Raw genomic sequence first — 15,712 nt, forward strand, 5'->3', positions numbered from 1 at the left:
CATCTAGGTGGTGACGTTGAAAAAATGAAGGAACCATTAGTTTATATGGGAATTGTGATGAATGAAGTGGAGGTGAATAGTCTATTACAGAACCTTAATGTGAATACATCTGTGGGATTGGATGGTATACCGGCACGGGTCTTGCATGAAGCGGCTAATGAATTATCAGTGCCCTTGACCATGTTGTTTAATCTGAGTCTCAGGTCTGGCTTAGTCCCGAAGGCGTGGAAAGAGGGGAAAATAGCTTCACTGCATAAAGGAGGATCCAAGACTATGGTTACAAATTACCGACCGATCAGCATATCAGGAGTCGTTGTCAAGGTCTTGGAGAAAGTAGTCAAGGGAAAAATACAGGAATGGATTGATGAAAATGAGATACTGTACAGAGGACAGCATGGCTTTGTGAAGGGTAGATCATGCCTCAGTAACTTGCTCAAGTTTTATAACAAGGTGATGGCTGAACTGGATAAGGGAAATGGGTTTACAGTGATACTGCTGGACCAGGCAAAGGTGTTTGACAGGATACCACATGGAATTCTAATCCGTAAACTACAACATATGGGAATGGATATAGGGTTGGCGAGATGGATAGCTGGGTGGTTGATGGAGAGATATCAAAGAGTAGTTTATTCAGGAGTAGAGTCCAAAAAACGGCCTGTGACTAGTGGCGTGCCACAGGGTTCTGTTCTTGGACCACTGCTGTTTAATCTGTTCATTAACGATATAGGGAAGGGTCTAAGTGGGACAGTTCATTTGTTCGCTGATGATGCAAAGTTGGGTAGGGCGATAGTGAATGCAGAAGGTGTCAAAGTCTTGCAAGATGACTTAAATAGATTGGAGTTCTGGACTAAGGAGAATGGATGTCAATTTAATGTGACAAAATGTAAGGTTATGCATTTCGGAGTGAAAAGATTAGCAGCAGTATACCACATTGGTGGAACTGTACTCCAAGAGATTGATGAGGCCAGGGACTTGGGAGTGTTGGTGGATAGGGAGATGAAGTTTAGGGGGCACATTGCGAAAGTAGCTAAATCAGCTCATCAACTCACTTGGTTGTTGAAGAATACCTTGACGAGCAGAGAAAAACAAGTTATTGTACCTCTGTACCGAGCCCTGATAAGACCTCATCTCGACTACTGTGCCCAGATTTGGTCACCTCGGTTCCTTCTTGATGGGGAGGAGGTTGAGAGGATCCAGAGGCGAGTGACTAAGATGATAGCAGGTCTATGGAATGAACCATATGAGAACAGGTTGAAGATTTGTGGGTTGCAGAAACTAGTTGATAGGCAGAAAAGGGGAGATATGATTGAGACATTCAAATTGCTAAAAGGATTCTATAGGATTAATTCAGATGATATTTTTGAGATCAGGACTGGTGGTGGGAGAACTAGGGGACACCCATGGAAGCTGGGCAAGAGCGTGGTTAGCAGGGGTGTTAGAGCTGGGTTCTTTACTTTTAGAGTGGTAAATGAGTGGAATAAGCTGCCAGAGTCTGTTGTGGGTGCTATGACAGTGAGCGAGTTCAAGGCAAGGTATGATAGGTACTGTGAGAATGTTGAACAGCTGTGTGAACATGATGTTTAGGGCCTCCCTCGATGAGTCTAAGGACTCCTGGAGTAGCCCGTGGTAATAATAATAATAATAATAATAATAATAATAATATAAGGAATTTAATAACAATATGATAATAATGAAAATGATGATGAAAGGAAACCAAGGACACATTCAGGCAGACTGTATCTTTGGTTTCCACCATCACAATATTTGGATATTGTGATGTTTGGCTGTGGGTGCGAGGGAAGGGGAATTGGGCATGAGTCAAACAATGCTATACAGTACCAATTCTATAAATTTGTTGTTTTCATTCAGGTTGAGGCCATTAATTATTATTGCTTGTACTGCATCTTTTGAACAAAATTTAGAAAGACTATTCAAGAAGTTAGAATATGCTTTACAGAGAACTCATAATTTAAATTAATTTGGATGCAAGAAATTGACTTAGGCTATCATCCTTATCCAAAAGCAACAACAAAACCAATCACCCTTGACTGTGCCACAGACAATCAAGGCACTAGAGTGAGTATTTTGCACTCTTTCATATCTTCAATGTGTGCCCTTTTTTATCTCTAACCTTGAGAATAATTTTCTTTCTTCCCATTTGGAAGAACTCCTCATTTATATGGTCTCCCAAAAATTTATCAAGAGGATTGTCCAGTAAGACCCATTGTGAGTTGTGTTGACTCTCTCACCTATAGAAGTGCTAAATTATATTTCGTTCACATTTATTAACTGCTCATACTGGACAATTCAGATCATTTATCAAGAATTCCATACATTTTCATGAAAAAATCAAGAATATTCAAATACAAGAGTCAGATATGTTAGTCAGCTTTGACCTTGTTTCTCTATTTACAAAACATTCCATTATCTGACACAATTAGTTTACTATATGATGATTTCCCTCCTGATGTAAAGATTTTTTTTAATTTATTATACAATAGGGATATTTTCAGCCAGAAAAAAAACAAGATCTATAAATAGATTGAAGGCACTGCCATGGGTAGCTCTCTGTCTCCATTTTTGGAAAACTATGTTGAAAGTTTATTTTTCACTTGGTTAGAGTATAATAAATTTAGTTTAATCCTTTATCCAAATGTGAGCAAACAAAGTTTGCACCTGAAAGTATCTTCAGGACTGGGGTAAGGTGGTACAGCACCAAGGCACTCCTTGCAAAGGTGGAGCAAGCTACCAACACTCCTATCTCAGTATCTCCCATAATGCAAAACACATCTCCTTGCGGATATGTCTAATGTTATGCATTAAGGGAAGGGCCACAACCCAGACTAGTTTCAACCTTTATTGAGGTCTCTTCAGTGGGAGCCAGGCCCAAGTGGAGACAAGTGGAGATACCAGGCAGAAGCATTAGCAGGTCATCTCCACCTATAGGAGTTGCCAAATGGTGTGCCACCCTTTTTTTAATAAATTACTCTGGATTCAGAGAAAAATGTTGAAAGTTTATTTTTCACTTGGTTAGAGTATAATAAATTTAGTTTAATCCTTTATCCAAGTGTGAGCAAACAAAGTTTGTGCCTGAAAGTATCTTCAGGACTGGAGTAAGGTGGTACAACACCAGGGCACTCCTTGCAATGACCTGCTAATGCTTCTGCCTGGTATCTCCACTTGGGCCTGGCTCCCACTGAAGAGACCTCAATAAAGGTCGAAACTAGTCTGGGTTGTGGCCCTTCCCTTAATGCATAACATTAGACATATCCGCAAGGAGATTATTATTATTATTATTATTATTTTGACACCTCCAGGGAGTCCAAAGACTCATCGAGGGAGAGTGTGCTGACAGCATCGAACGATTGTTTGATGCTGTCGGCTCCCCCTTCCAACTACTAACCGCGCTCAAACTTACTTAACTGAGCCATTAGTAGCAGAGGCTCTACCAATCGACCAACCTTCGCCGGCTGATGTGTTTTGCATTATGGGAGATACTGAGATAGGAGTGTTGGTAGCTTGCTCCACCTTTGCAAGGAGTTCCCTAGTGTTGTACCACCTTACCCCAGTCCTGAAGATACTTTCAGGCACAAACTTTGTTTGCTCACACTTGGATAAAGGATTAAACTAAATTTGTTATACTCTAACCAAGTGAAAAATAAACTTTCAACATCTTTCTCTAAATCCAGAGTAATTTATTAAAAAAAGGGTGGCACACCATTTGGCAACTCCTATAGGTGGAGATGACATGCTAATGCTTCTGCCTGGTATCTCCACTTGGGCCTGGCTCCCACTGAAGAGACCTCAATAAAGGTCAAAACTAGTCTGGGTAGTGGCCCTTCCCTTAATGCATAACATTATACATATCTGCAAGGAGATGTGTTTTGCATTATGGGAGATACTGAGATAGGAGTGTTGGTGGCTTGCTCCACCTTTGCAAGGAGTTCTCTGGTGTTGTACCACCTTACCCCAGTCCTGAAGATACTTTCAGGCACAAACTTTGTTTGCTCACACTTGGATAAAGGATTAAACTAAATGTATTATTTGGAAAACTATTTTTTGAACCATCTGGAAGATACCTCATTCTCATGCATTCATACCCAACCCTCTCTTTGGTTTCCTTATGTTGATGACATTTTTGCTGTTCGGCTTCATTCTGAAAATGAACTAACAGCTTTCCTACACTGGATCAAAGACAGTCTCAAAAAATAGAAAATGCTGGTAGTTACCATTTTGGGACATCCTTCTTACTCGCACAGCCTCTGGTACTTTGTCAACCAGTGTTTATCAGAAACCTACCTTTACTGGCAGATAAATTCATGAAACATCTGCTCATCACACCTCTCAAAAAAATCAGTGTTATCAAGTCATTCCTAACAGAGCACATAATATGTACTCCTCTCCCTGAAGCTTACAACAAGAACTTCTCACTATCAAAACTAATGGAATTGAATGATTACAACCCTCATCAAATTCAGCAGATTAACCCCTATGTTCTAACACCTCAGGATTCTTCAACAGACAACAGGGTTCCAATCCCTTATATTTCTGGTATCTCTAAACCTATTGGTAGAATTCTGAAGAAACATTACCTTATTCCCACATATTTACCTATCAATAAAATTTCTCCTCTCTTACCATCTACAAAAGACAAATCACCTCTATCTTTAGCTGGTGTTTACCTGATCCCTTGTAAATTAATTCAGCATACTTTGAGCAGATAGGCTGTTTTGTGGAAAAAAATTAAAGAACATCATTACTACATTGAATACATGAAACCTCAAAAGTCTGGTCTGGCACAGCATAGTACTGATACTAAACACAGTATCCAGTGATATGAAACTCTTCTTCATAGAAGTTTTAAATATGAATGCCTTTCCAAAGACAGTCGTGAAGACCTTTTACATCAGCCTAACCTGAATTGGAACAGTTCGCTCTCCCCCCCCCCCTAAAAGTTTGGGAGATTCTCATTTTATATCAACATCAAAAATAGTTTTAATATTATTTATTAATATTAATTTTGCTATGAATTAATATTAATAAATTGCTTGTGGCACCCATGTTTAATTGATAAACTGATTGTTGTTGCTGCTTGTTATTTCTACATGCTGATAATGTACTGTTATTTTCAGTATAAAATATGTCTACTTTCATTAAAGTTTATTACTGTGGTTATCATGTAATTCTGTTCATCTTTTTATTTAAAACTGCCTCCTATACCTCATCTGTTAAGAAAAAAAAAAAAAAAAAAAGCTCTTTTAACTTACAATTTTAAATCAAATGTTAACTGATTTTTATTTCCCAATTGTTCAGATCAGACAGCTATATTATTAACATGCTATAATTTTATTACACTGTTATGACACTCTTGTAAGAGATTATATAACACTTACTACAGCAGTTGGTTTTGGTGATCCAAACATGAAGAGAGATTTATACTGCTCAAATGTGAAAAACTATATGAAAGGAAAATAAGAATAAATATAATTAAATGTAATAAATAAAAATAACAAAACAATATAAAATCTTCATTAGCCACAACTGAAACATTTCACAGCTGTTTATAGTAGAAAGCAGGGGTAGAACAAAAGGCCTGTTAGCTGCATAAGAAGAGTAGAGAAGCAAGGAGCAGATATCTTTTGCACAGAGAGTGGTTGTAGTGAATGAGTTTAATGCTTAGTTCAATGAGCTCTGCATGTGATAGTAGGGACCGCCCATGATAAAGCCTTTTTAACTCCACCGAGGTCTGATATTAACTAAACACAGGAAAAATAATGTAGTTGCTAAAATAATGTTCAAATTACAAAAAACAGTCTGGTTTCATAAGCACCTGTTTCAACAGAAAGAACAGTAACATTATTTTTTTTCTTTATTTATTTTTTTCTTTTTTGAAATGGTAATATGGAATAACAGATTTCAGATACTACTCTCTTCAAAAAAAAAAAAAAGTATGAAATGAGATACTCACAAAGAAAGCAGCTATTTATAATTTCTGGGGGAAAGGATATAATTGGAATATTTCGAAATGAACATAAATGTTGAATAAATCTATATAATCATATATTTCAAATATTATCAATGAATATTTTACATATTTATATATAGTTATCTGTTTAGCACCAGATATTATTATTGAAATTATTATTATTATTCTAGATCCCCATGTAGTCATGAGACTCACTGTGGATGGCCCATCTTAGACAACACAGTCTATCTTACCACTCCTTAAACCCATTCACTGCTTGCACATTCATCACTATCAAGTAATGAATTCCATTGTCAACAATGCAAAAAAGCCACTTCTCACCCTCCTACTACCCACCTTCTTTCACAACTTCAGAGATGTTCTCTTGTTTCTTGTTCTGCTATGAGGGTTGTTTGAAAAGTTTGGTAAATTTCCAATAGATGGCGACACAATTCATTAATTCATACCAGTGTCGGCACGTGTCATCTTTTTCATGACCCCTGGCAAAATTTTAGCCATGTGCAAGCCGTAGTTCTCATTTGGCAAACATTTAAAATGACAGTGTTCACGTTTTTCATAAAAATGGAGAAAAACAAGTTTCGTGCAGTGATAAAACACTTTTATTTGAAGAAGTGGACGGCTGCGCTGATCAAAGCCAAGTTAGATGCAGTTCATGGAAACTCTGTAAAAGCATTAAAGGACTATTTATTTTTGGGTAAATGAGTTTAAACGTGGTTGTAAGTCCATCAAAGATGAAGAGCACTCCGGATGCCCGGCTGAGGTCACCAAGGAGGAAATGATTGACAAAATCCATGGTATCATTAAGGAAGACTGCCAAGTGAAAGTGCTTGAGACTGCTGAGATTGTAGGCATATCAACTGAATGGGTGTATAATAATCCTGCACGAAAAACTGCACATGAAAAAGCTGTGTGCGCGCGATGGTGCCGTGATTGTTGACTGTTGATCAAAAACGCATGCAAAAAGACATTTCAACACGGTGTTTGGAGTTGTTTAATCACAATTCGCATCGATTCAGGACTGTAGCCAAAAGTTGGATCCACCCTACACACCTGAGTCCAAACAGCAGTCAAAAGAGTGGACAATGCCCAGTGAAAAAGCACCAAAAAAAGCAAAGACCATTTTGTCAGCTGGGAAGGGGATGGCCACTGTTTTTTGGGATTCCCAAGGAATTATTATGATAGACTATTTGGAAAAGGATAAGACAATAACAGAAGTATATTATGCGTTATTGTTGGACCATTTAAAAGAAGAACTGAAGAAAAAAACGCCCTAGATTGGCACACAAAAAAGTGCTCTTTCATCAAGACAATGCACCGTCCCACACATCAGCCATCGCAATGGCAAAATTACACAAATTGAGATTCAAATTGGTTCCACATCCATCATATTCTCCTGACTAGGCTGTATGCCTCTTTCTTGTTTCCAAACTTAAAAATCTGGCTCGGTGAGAACAAAATTTTTAAGTTTGGAAACAAGAAAGAGGCATACAGGCCTCTTTCTTGTTTCCAAGAAAGAGGCCTGTATTTTCTTTGAACACTGATGACATCTTTGTTCAAAGAAAATTTTGTTCCCACCGAGCCAAATTTTTAAGTTTGGAAACAAGAAAGAGGCATACAGGCCTAATCAGGAGAATATGATGGATGTGGAACCAATTCGAATCTCAATTTGCATAATTTTGCCATTGCGATGGCTGATGTGTGGGACGGTGCATTGTCTTGATGAAAGAGCACTTTTTTGTATGCCAATCATTGGCACACAATCTATTACACAATTTCTATCTAGAATGGTAATACATAGTAACGATCTTTCCATTTTCCACTGTTGGTCAATTTTTTAGTCAAAGTCCATTCACACAATACCATTCATCATCATCATCTGGCAGAGATAACTAGAGTACTAAAATCTATGCTTGATATAACAGCAAGATAAACTGAGAGCAGAACAAACACACCATGGAAAACAGGGAACATCCCAAAAATGGAAGTGTGAATGTAAGGATCCTGATGATTGCGGATGCCTAAATCACTGGTTGTTCTTTATTATAACTGGATAAGAAGGATGCATCAGTGTCCAATGTTAAAAATGAAGTCAAAAGAGTTAACTAAGAATCTGGGTAATGATGATTTTAAATAGGATTACATTGAAGGACTTGAAGGACAACAGGTCATTATCTCTGTTAGACAGCGATGAAGTAAATTTCAATATACATATTTCACTATTATAATTAATTTGAATAAATGATTTGTTGCACAGAAATGTTAATTTCTCTTTTTAAACCTTTTTTAACTATTAATGTCAAATTCACATAATTGGGGCAGCTACTTAATTGGTCTAAAATGATCTAGTCCTGATGTGTCTGAATTAATGAGAATATACTGTAATTAGATTAATGACTTTTGTAACAGATATGTTTATATATATACGAGGGTGGTCTGAAAAGTTCTCGGCCTCAACCATAGATATCAACACTATCGGCAAGATTTTTTTTTGTTTGTACATCTGTCATAAGCATCAGTGTGAAATTGCAAGTCATTCTATAAAGTAATTTGATTTATACAGCTGTCTGAAGCAAAAGTGTTGTCTGTATCTCTTGAAATGGATAAAATTGAGTACCATGCAGTTATAAAATTCTTTGTAAAAGAAAGTTTAACGCCAAAAGAAATTCATTCGAAGTTCATAAAAGTTTATGGGCACTCTACTCCTTCATTTTTGAAGGAGTAGAGTGCCCATTTGAAGGACTGCCAAGTTTAAATGAGGCCATACCAGCCTTCAAGATGATCTCCGTGAAGGACTTTCAAAAAGTGTAACAACACCAGAAATCATTGATCAAATACATGATATGGTATTGGATGCCGGCGAGTCAAAGTGCGTGAAATTGCTCAGACTATAGGCATTTCAAAAGAACATGTAGGATGTATTTTGCATGAAGAATTGCATATGAAAAAGCTTTGCACAAGATGGTTGCTGCACTTGCTCACAGCAGATCAAAAACACATTCACATGAAAATCTCTGAACAGCGCTTAGAGCATTTTAACAAGAATAAAACTGATTTTGTGTGTCGATTTATTACTATGGATGAGACTTGGATTCACCATTACCCACCAGAATCCAAACAGCAGTCAGAAGCCGGTTGTTCAGCACCAAAGAAGATAAAGTCGGTTCCTTCAGCAGGAAAGGTCATGGCATCGGTGTTTTGGGATTTTGTTTATTAATTATCTTGAAAAGGGTAAAACAATAACCGGGGAATATTATTCTGATCTTTTAACCAGACTAGATGAAAAAATTCGTGAAAAAAGAGACCCAGTTTGCAGAAGAAAAAAATCATCTTTCATCAGGACAATGCACCTGCCCACAAAAGTGTTTTGGCAATGGGAAAATTAAGGGATCTGCACTATGAATTGTTGGAACATCCACCCTATTCCTCAGATTTGGCTACCTGTGACTTCTATCTCTTCCCAAAACTAAAACTCTTCCTCGCTGGTCAGTGTTTTTCTTCAAATCAAGAGATCATTGCAGCTGTAGAGGGGTATTTTGAAGTACAAAGATTACTGAGAACCACTACAGGTTCAGGATAATGGTGCTGGAGCATCGCTGGAATAAATGTATTAGTCTTAAGGGAGATTATGTTGAAAAATAAAAATAATTTTGAAATTATAAATTCCTTTTTTCATTGTTAGGCTGAGAACTTTTCAGACCACCCTCGTATAAGCATTATTATTATTATTACGGGCAACTCCAGGGAGTCATTAGACTCATTGAGGGAGGCCCCAAATCATATTCATCACAACTATTCGACATTCATACAGTATCTATCATACCTTGCCTTAAACTCATTCACTGTCACAGCATCCGCCACAGCCTCTGGGAGCGCATTCCACTCAATCACCACTCTAAAAGTAAAGAACCCAACTCTAACAAAAATCATTTTTCAACTAAGTATTTCATTCTATAAGCATGCATATATATATGTGTGTGTGTGTGTGTGTGTGTGTGTGTGTGTGTGTGTGTGTGTGTGTGTGTGTGTGTGTGTGTGTGTGTGTGCGCGCGCTTATAGAATGAAATACTTAGTCGAATGCTGCTATAGGCCTGGTAACATGGAATATAGTAACCATGAAATATATATATAAGCAAATTAGCCAAGCAAATAAGAAAAGGGTGATCATTATGGTTTTAATTATTGCAATATAGACTTAAATGACATGATAGCAGCCAGAAGTAAAGAAAATTAATTTGTTGAATTTTTGAGGGACAACTACCTCAGAAAATATGTAAGAGAGGGTATACAAGGATCAAGGATCTTGTATTTAATCGTTTCATCGGAGGATGTAAATGATGTGTCATATCTCCTTCTGTTGGTGAGAGTGACATGAAATGATTACCTGGGTGGTGGCCAACCATGTGAGAACTTCTGTGAGGAAAGAATATATGTAGAACTACAAGGCTGGTGAGTGTGAAAAGTTCTGGAGACAGCTTGCAGCTGTAGCATGGAATGAGGAGTTGAGTGGAATGGAGATTAATGTTACTTGGGTGCTGTTCAAGAACTGTCTAGTTGCAATGTGTAATGTATTCCAAGGTTCAGAGAGTTAAATAAGTAAGTATGAAATAGATGAATGAAGAGATTAAGCATGCAATACAGACAAAGAAAGCATTATGGAGGCAACATAAGATGACTGGTAATAATTGGTTCCATGAGGAGTACAAAGATACTGCACAGCAAATGTGCAGTACGAGCTGCAGTTAGTTAATAAAGCCAAAATAAAACCTAGGGAGTTATTTTAATATGTAGCCAACAGAAGAAAGAATAAGTATGGAAGGATGATGCCTATTGTAAAAAATGCTAAAAGGATAACTGCTACAGAGAATATAGTTGAGATATTAAATAAGCAGTTAATAAAGGTATTTCCTCCATATGAATGTAACATCATGCAGAGTTCGAGTGCAGTGGAAAGGGAAGAGAAGGCGAGACTCGGGGTGAACAATAGGGAATATTATATCTTTGAAATCTTTTGAATAAACTTAATTTTAATAAGGCTGTAGGATTTGATGATGCATATACCATGTTTTGAAGAAATTTACCAGGGACTTGACATACTTGTTTATCATGAGTCTTACGTTGGGTAAGCTTCAAAGGAGTGGAAGGAAGACAAGATTATACTGCTTCATAAGGGATGCAACAAAACTCAAGCTTCAAATTATATGCCAATCTGTGTGTCAGATATTGACAATAGTTGAAGTACTGGAAAGGTTAGCGAGAACCAAGAACCAGACCTAGGTTGACAACAGCGAGTCTCTTTGATGGGCAGCATGGATTTGATAAAGGTAGGTCATGTTTTAGTAATATACTTACTTAATACAATGACAGGTGCATTGGACAAGGGAGAAGGATATACAATAGTATACTTAAATTTTGCAAAGGCTTTTGATAGATTTTTTTATTATTATTACGGGTATCTCCATGGAGTCAGTAGACTCATCGCGGGAGACCCAAACTAGCAAAACAATATTTGTCATATCTCTTCTTGAATTCATTTACAGACGAAGAGCTCACAACTAAGTCAGGCAATGAATTCCACTCATTCACCACCCTCCAGGCAAAAAACCTTGTTCTGACACCTTTGTTAACCACACTCTTCTTTAATTTCCAGAGATGACCTCTTGTTCTTCCATCACTATCATACAGCTGAAACATTTCCCCTGCATCAATCCTATAAAAACCTTTTAGTAATTTGAATGTTTCTATCATATCCCCTCTTCTTCGCCTATCAACCAATCTCTGCAATCCACAAGCTCTCAATCTATCAATGTAGGGAGCATTTTTTATATCACTCACCAACTTGGTCACTCTTCTCTGAACCCTCTCCACAGCCTCCTCATCTCCAAGGAATCCAGGTGACCAGACCTGAGCACAGTAATCCAAATGTGGAAGTATCAATGCTTTATAAAGGGGAATAATAACCTCTTTATCTCTGGATGTCAGTGTGTTCCTCAACAACCAAGTAATCCTATGTGCAATCTTGGACACCTTAGCAATGTGTCCTCTGAACTTCATCTCCCTATCTACCAATACCCCTAAGTCCCTAGCCTCATCAATCTCTTGGAGTACCTTTCCATCGATGTAGTACACAGCTGGTAATCTTTTAATCCCAAAATGCATGACTTTACACTTTTCCACATTGAACTGACATCCATTTTCTTTTGCCCATTTTACCAGCTTATTTAAATCCTCCTGCAAACTTTCAACATCAGCTTGATTTTTTATTGCACTACACAACTTTGCATCATCAGCAAACAACTGAATATCTCCCTTTAAGCCGTTTCCTATATCATTTATATACAAATTAAACAACATTGGCCCAAGCACAGAGCCCTGAGGCACACCACTGGTCACCTGCCTCATTCTGGACTCGGCTCCTCCATACACCACCTTATGGTATCTCTCCCTGAGCCATTCTCCTATCCATATCACCAATTTATTATCCATTCCCATCTGCTCCAATTTGCGTAACAGTGTTCTATGGGGTATCCTGTCAAAAGCCTTAGCAAAATCCAGAAGTACCACTGTGTAGCCAGTTCCTTTGTCCAACTCAGATGTTATTCTATTATGAATAGTTAATAGATTGCTAAGGCAGGATCTACCTTTAACAAAACCATGTTGGCCACTATAGAGTATCATATCCTGATCCACCCATTCTTGAATTTTGTCTTTAACCAACTTTTCCAATACTTTTACCACTACTCCTGAGATGGTGATTGGTCTGTAATTCAATACCGCAGTTTTAGAGCCACCCTTATGCAAAGGAACCACTTTGCCTAACTTCCACTCCCTAGGGACCATACCAGAGTTCAAACTTAAATTAAATATCCAGGTAAGAGGGGTTGACAATTCATTTGCACATTCACGCAACACCCGAGCTGATATTCCATCTAAGCCTACCGCAGTGTTTGCATTTAAGTTTTGCAATATATTTAATACCTCTGATTCTTTAGCTTCAATTCTCACATTAGGTATTGCTATAGGTATAGAGATATCCTCACTTGGGTGATAGACTTTTGAAAAGTGATCACTCAGTAACTCTACTATTACATCTGATTTTGTCACCTCAATACCATCAGCACCCACTAAGGTTATCCTTCCGAAGTCATTCTTCCTCTTACTTGCCACATAGCGGAAGAACTCTTTGGGATTACCCTTGATCTCTTGGTGGCTAAGGTCTTCTCATAATCTGATTTAGCTTTTCTTACTATGCTGGTAACCTTCCTAGCTTGAGCCTTGTACTGCTCATGGGTGTCCTGATCGCCTTTCTCCTTGTAAATTCTCCATAACATTTTCTTTTTTTGCAGTTCAAGCTTGATACTACTGCTCATCCATCTAATGCCTGCCTTGTTTGACCTCCTGACCATGGGGACACAATCTGATATTGCTTTCCTCAGATACCCGCTGATTTTATCCCAAGCACTGCTAAAATCTTTTCCTTGCAATATGTTCTGCCATGGGATGGCTGCAAGCTCACTCCGAAGCTTGTTATAATTGCCTAACCTGTAGTTCCGTACATACCCCTTCTTAATAGAAAAATCCACAGATTTTGCAACCTCCCAAGTCAATACCACATGATCGCTTTCACCAACTGGAGGTAACGAGGACACCTTACTTATGCATATAACCTCTGAACCAATAACCAGGTCCAACACTCTCACACCACGTGTCCCTTCAGTTATGTGCTGTTTCAAGTAATTATCTCGTAGAAGATGTATGAACTCCATTTCCTTTTTGCTACGTGATAATTCCTCCTTCCAATTGATATCACCATAATTAAAATCCCCCATAATAATCACTAAGCCTTCACTCATTGCACTAAGTTGCTGATGCATGAATTCAATATCTCCCCCCGTACTCCCTGGTCTATAGCAGCATCCAACTGTATATTTCCAAATGATAAGTTGATGGTAAAACTAGAATGGATGAGATTGGGTATTCAATTAGTATCTTGGATTAGAGACTGGCTGATAGGTATCAGCGAGTTGTGTATGATAGAGCAATATCCCATAAGTCACTAGTTGTGTGCCTCACAGACCTGATTAGGGTCATTGTTGTTAATGATATGGAATGTATATTAATTAACCTGTATGTTAATGATACTGGAAAAGGTTGGAATGGGAATATTCAGTTATTTGCAGATGATGCAAAGCTGGGGAGAATTATGAGTAAGAGATGTTGTGGCTTTACAAGAGGACTTTGAATAGACTGAGTGAATGGGCTTGGGAGTTGGGGGTTACCAGTTTAATGCTGCAAACTGTAAGTAGCTTTAAAATTCAGAAAATAATGATGGGATGTAGAATATACACTTGATGATGGTGTATTGGAGAAGAAGGCAGAAATAAGAGATCTGGGTTTATGGCTGTTATGGATCTAAAATTTAGAGGACACTTTGCTGAAATTGTGAAGACAGCACAAGAATTCTGGTAATGATGCAGAGGATGCAGACCTATAGAAGTAAGGTGCTAATGGTTGCATGAGGATGTAAATGATGTGTCATATCTCCTTCTGTTGGTGAGAGTGACATGAAATGATTACCTGGGTGGTGGCCAACCATGTGAGAACTTCTGTGAGGAAAGAATATATGTAGAACTACAAGGCTGGTGAGTGTGAAAAGTTCTGGAGACAGCTTGCAGCTGTAGCATGGAATGAGGAGTTGAGTGGAATGGAGATTAATGTTACTTGGGTGCTGTTCAAGAACTGTCTAGTTGCAATGTGTAATGTATTCCAAGGTTCAGAGAGTTAAATAAGTAAGTATGAAATAGATGAATGAAGAGATTAAGCATGCAATACAGACAAAGAAAGCATTATGGAGGCAACATAAGATGACTGGTAATAATTGGTTCCATGAGGAGTACAAAGATACTGCACAGCAAATGTGCAGTACGAGCTGCAGTTAGTTAATAAAGCCAAAATAAAACCTAGGGAGTTATTTTAATATGTAGCCAACAGAAGAAAGAATAAGTATGGAAGGATGATGCCTATTGTAAAAAATGCTAAAAGGATAACTGCTACAGAGAATATAGTTGAGATATTAAATAAGCAGTTAATAAAGGTATTTCCTCCATATGAATGTAACATCATGCAGAGTTCGAGTGCAGTGGAAAGGGAAGAGAAGGCGAGACTCGGGGTGAACAATAGGGAATATTATATCTTTGAAATCTTTTGAATAAACTTAATTTTAATAAGGCTGTAGGATTTGATGATGCATATACCATGTTTTGAAGAAATTTACCAGGGACTTGACATACTTGTTTATCATGAGTCTTACGTTGGGTAAGCTTCAAAGGAGTGGAAGGAAGACAAGATTATACTGCTTCATAAGGGATGCAACAAAACTCAAGCTTCAAATTATATGCCAATCTGTGTGTCAGATATTGACAATAGTTGAAGTACTGGAAAGGTTAGCGAGAACCAAGAACCAGACCTAGGTTGACAACAGCGAGTCTCTTTGATGGGCAGCATGGATTTGATAAAGGTAGGTCATGTTTTAGTAATATACTTACTTAATACAATGACAGGTGCATTGGACAAGGGAGAAGGATATACAATAGTATACTTAAATTTTGCAAAGGCTTTTGATAGATTTTTTTATTATTATTACGGGTATCTCCATGGAGTCAGTAGACTCATCGCGGGAGACCCAAACTAGCAAAACAATATTTGTCATATCTCTTCTTGAATTCATTT

General features: G+C 37.8%; 1 protein-coding gene across 4 annotated transcripts in view; it reads right to left on the reverse strand.

The window, feature by feature from the left end:
* Positions 1–15,712, reverse strand: part of LOC150101336 (mitochondrial 2-oxodicarboxylate carrier) — a 223,235-nt gene that overhangs the window by 137,012 nt on the left and 70,511 nt on the right. For all 4 annotated transcript variants that reach the window (XM_090400214.1, XM_090400216.1, XM_090400217.1 and 1 more), the window contains exon 4: positions 5,394–5,456. In XM_090400214.1, the coding sequence (XP_090256340.1) occupies positions 5,394–5,456 (63 nt within the window). The remainder of the gene's footprint in view (positions 1–5,393; positions 5,457–15,712) is intronic.

Source organism: Typopeltis vanoorti, chromosome 11 (assembly GCF_054136105.1).
Source record: "Typopeltis vanoorti isolate ZY-2024b chromosome 11, IOZ_Tvanoo_1.0, whole genome shotgun sequence".
Classification (NCBI taxonomy): domain Eukaryota; kingdom Metazoa; phylum Arthropoda; class Arachnida; order Uropygi; family Thelyphonidae; genus Typopeltis; species Typopeltis vanoorti.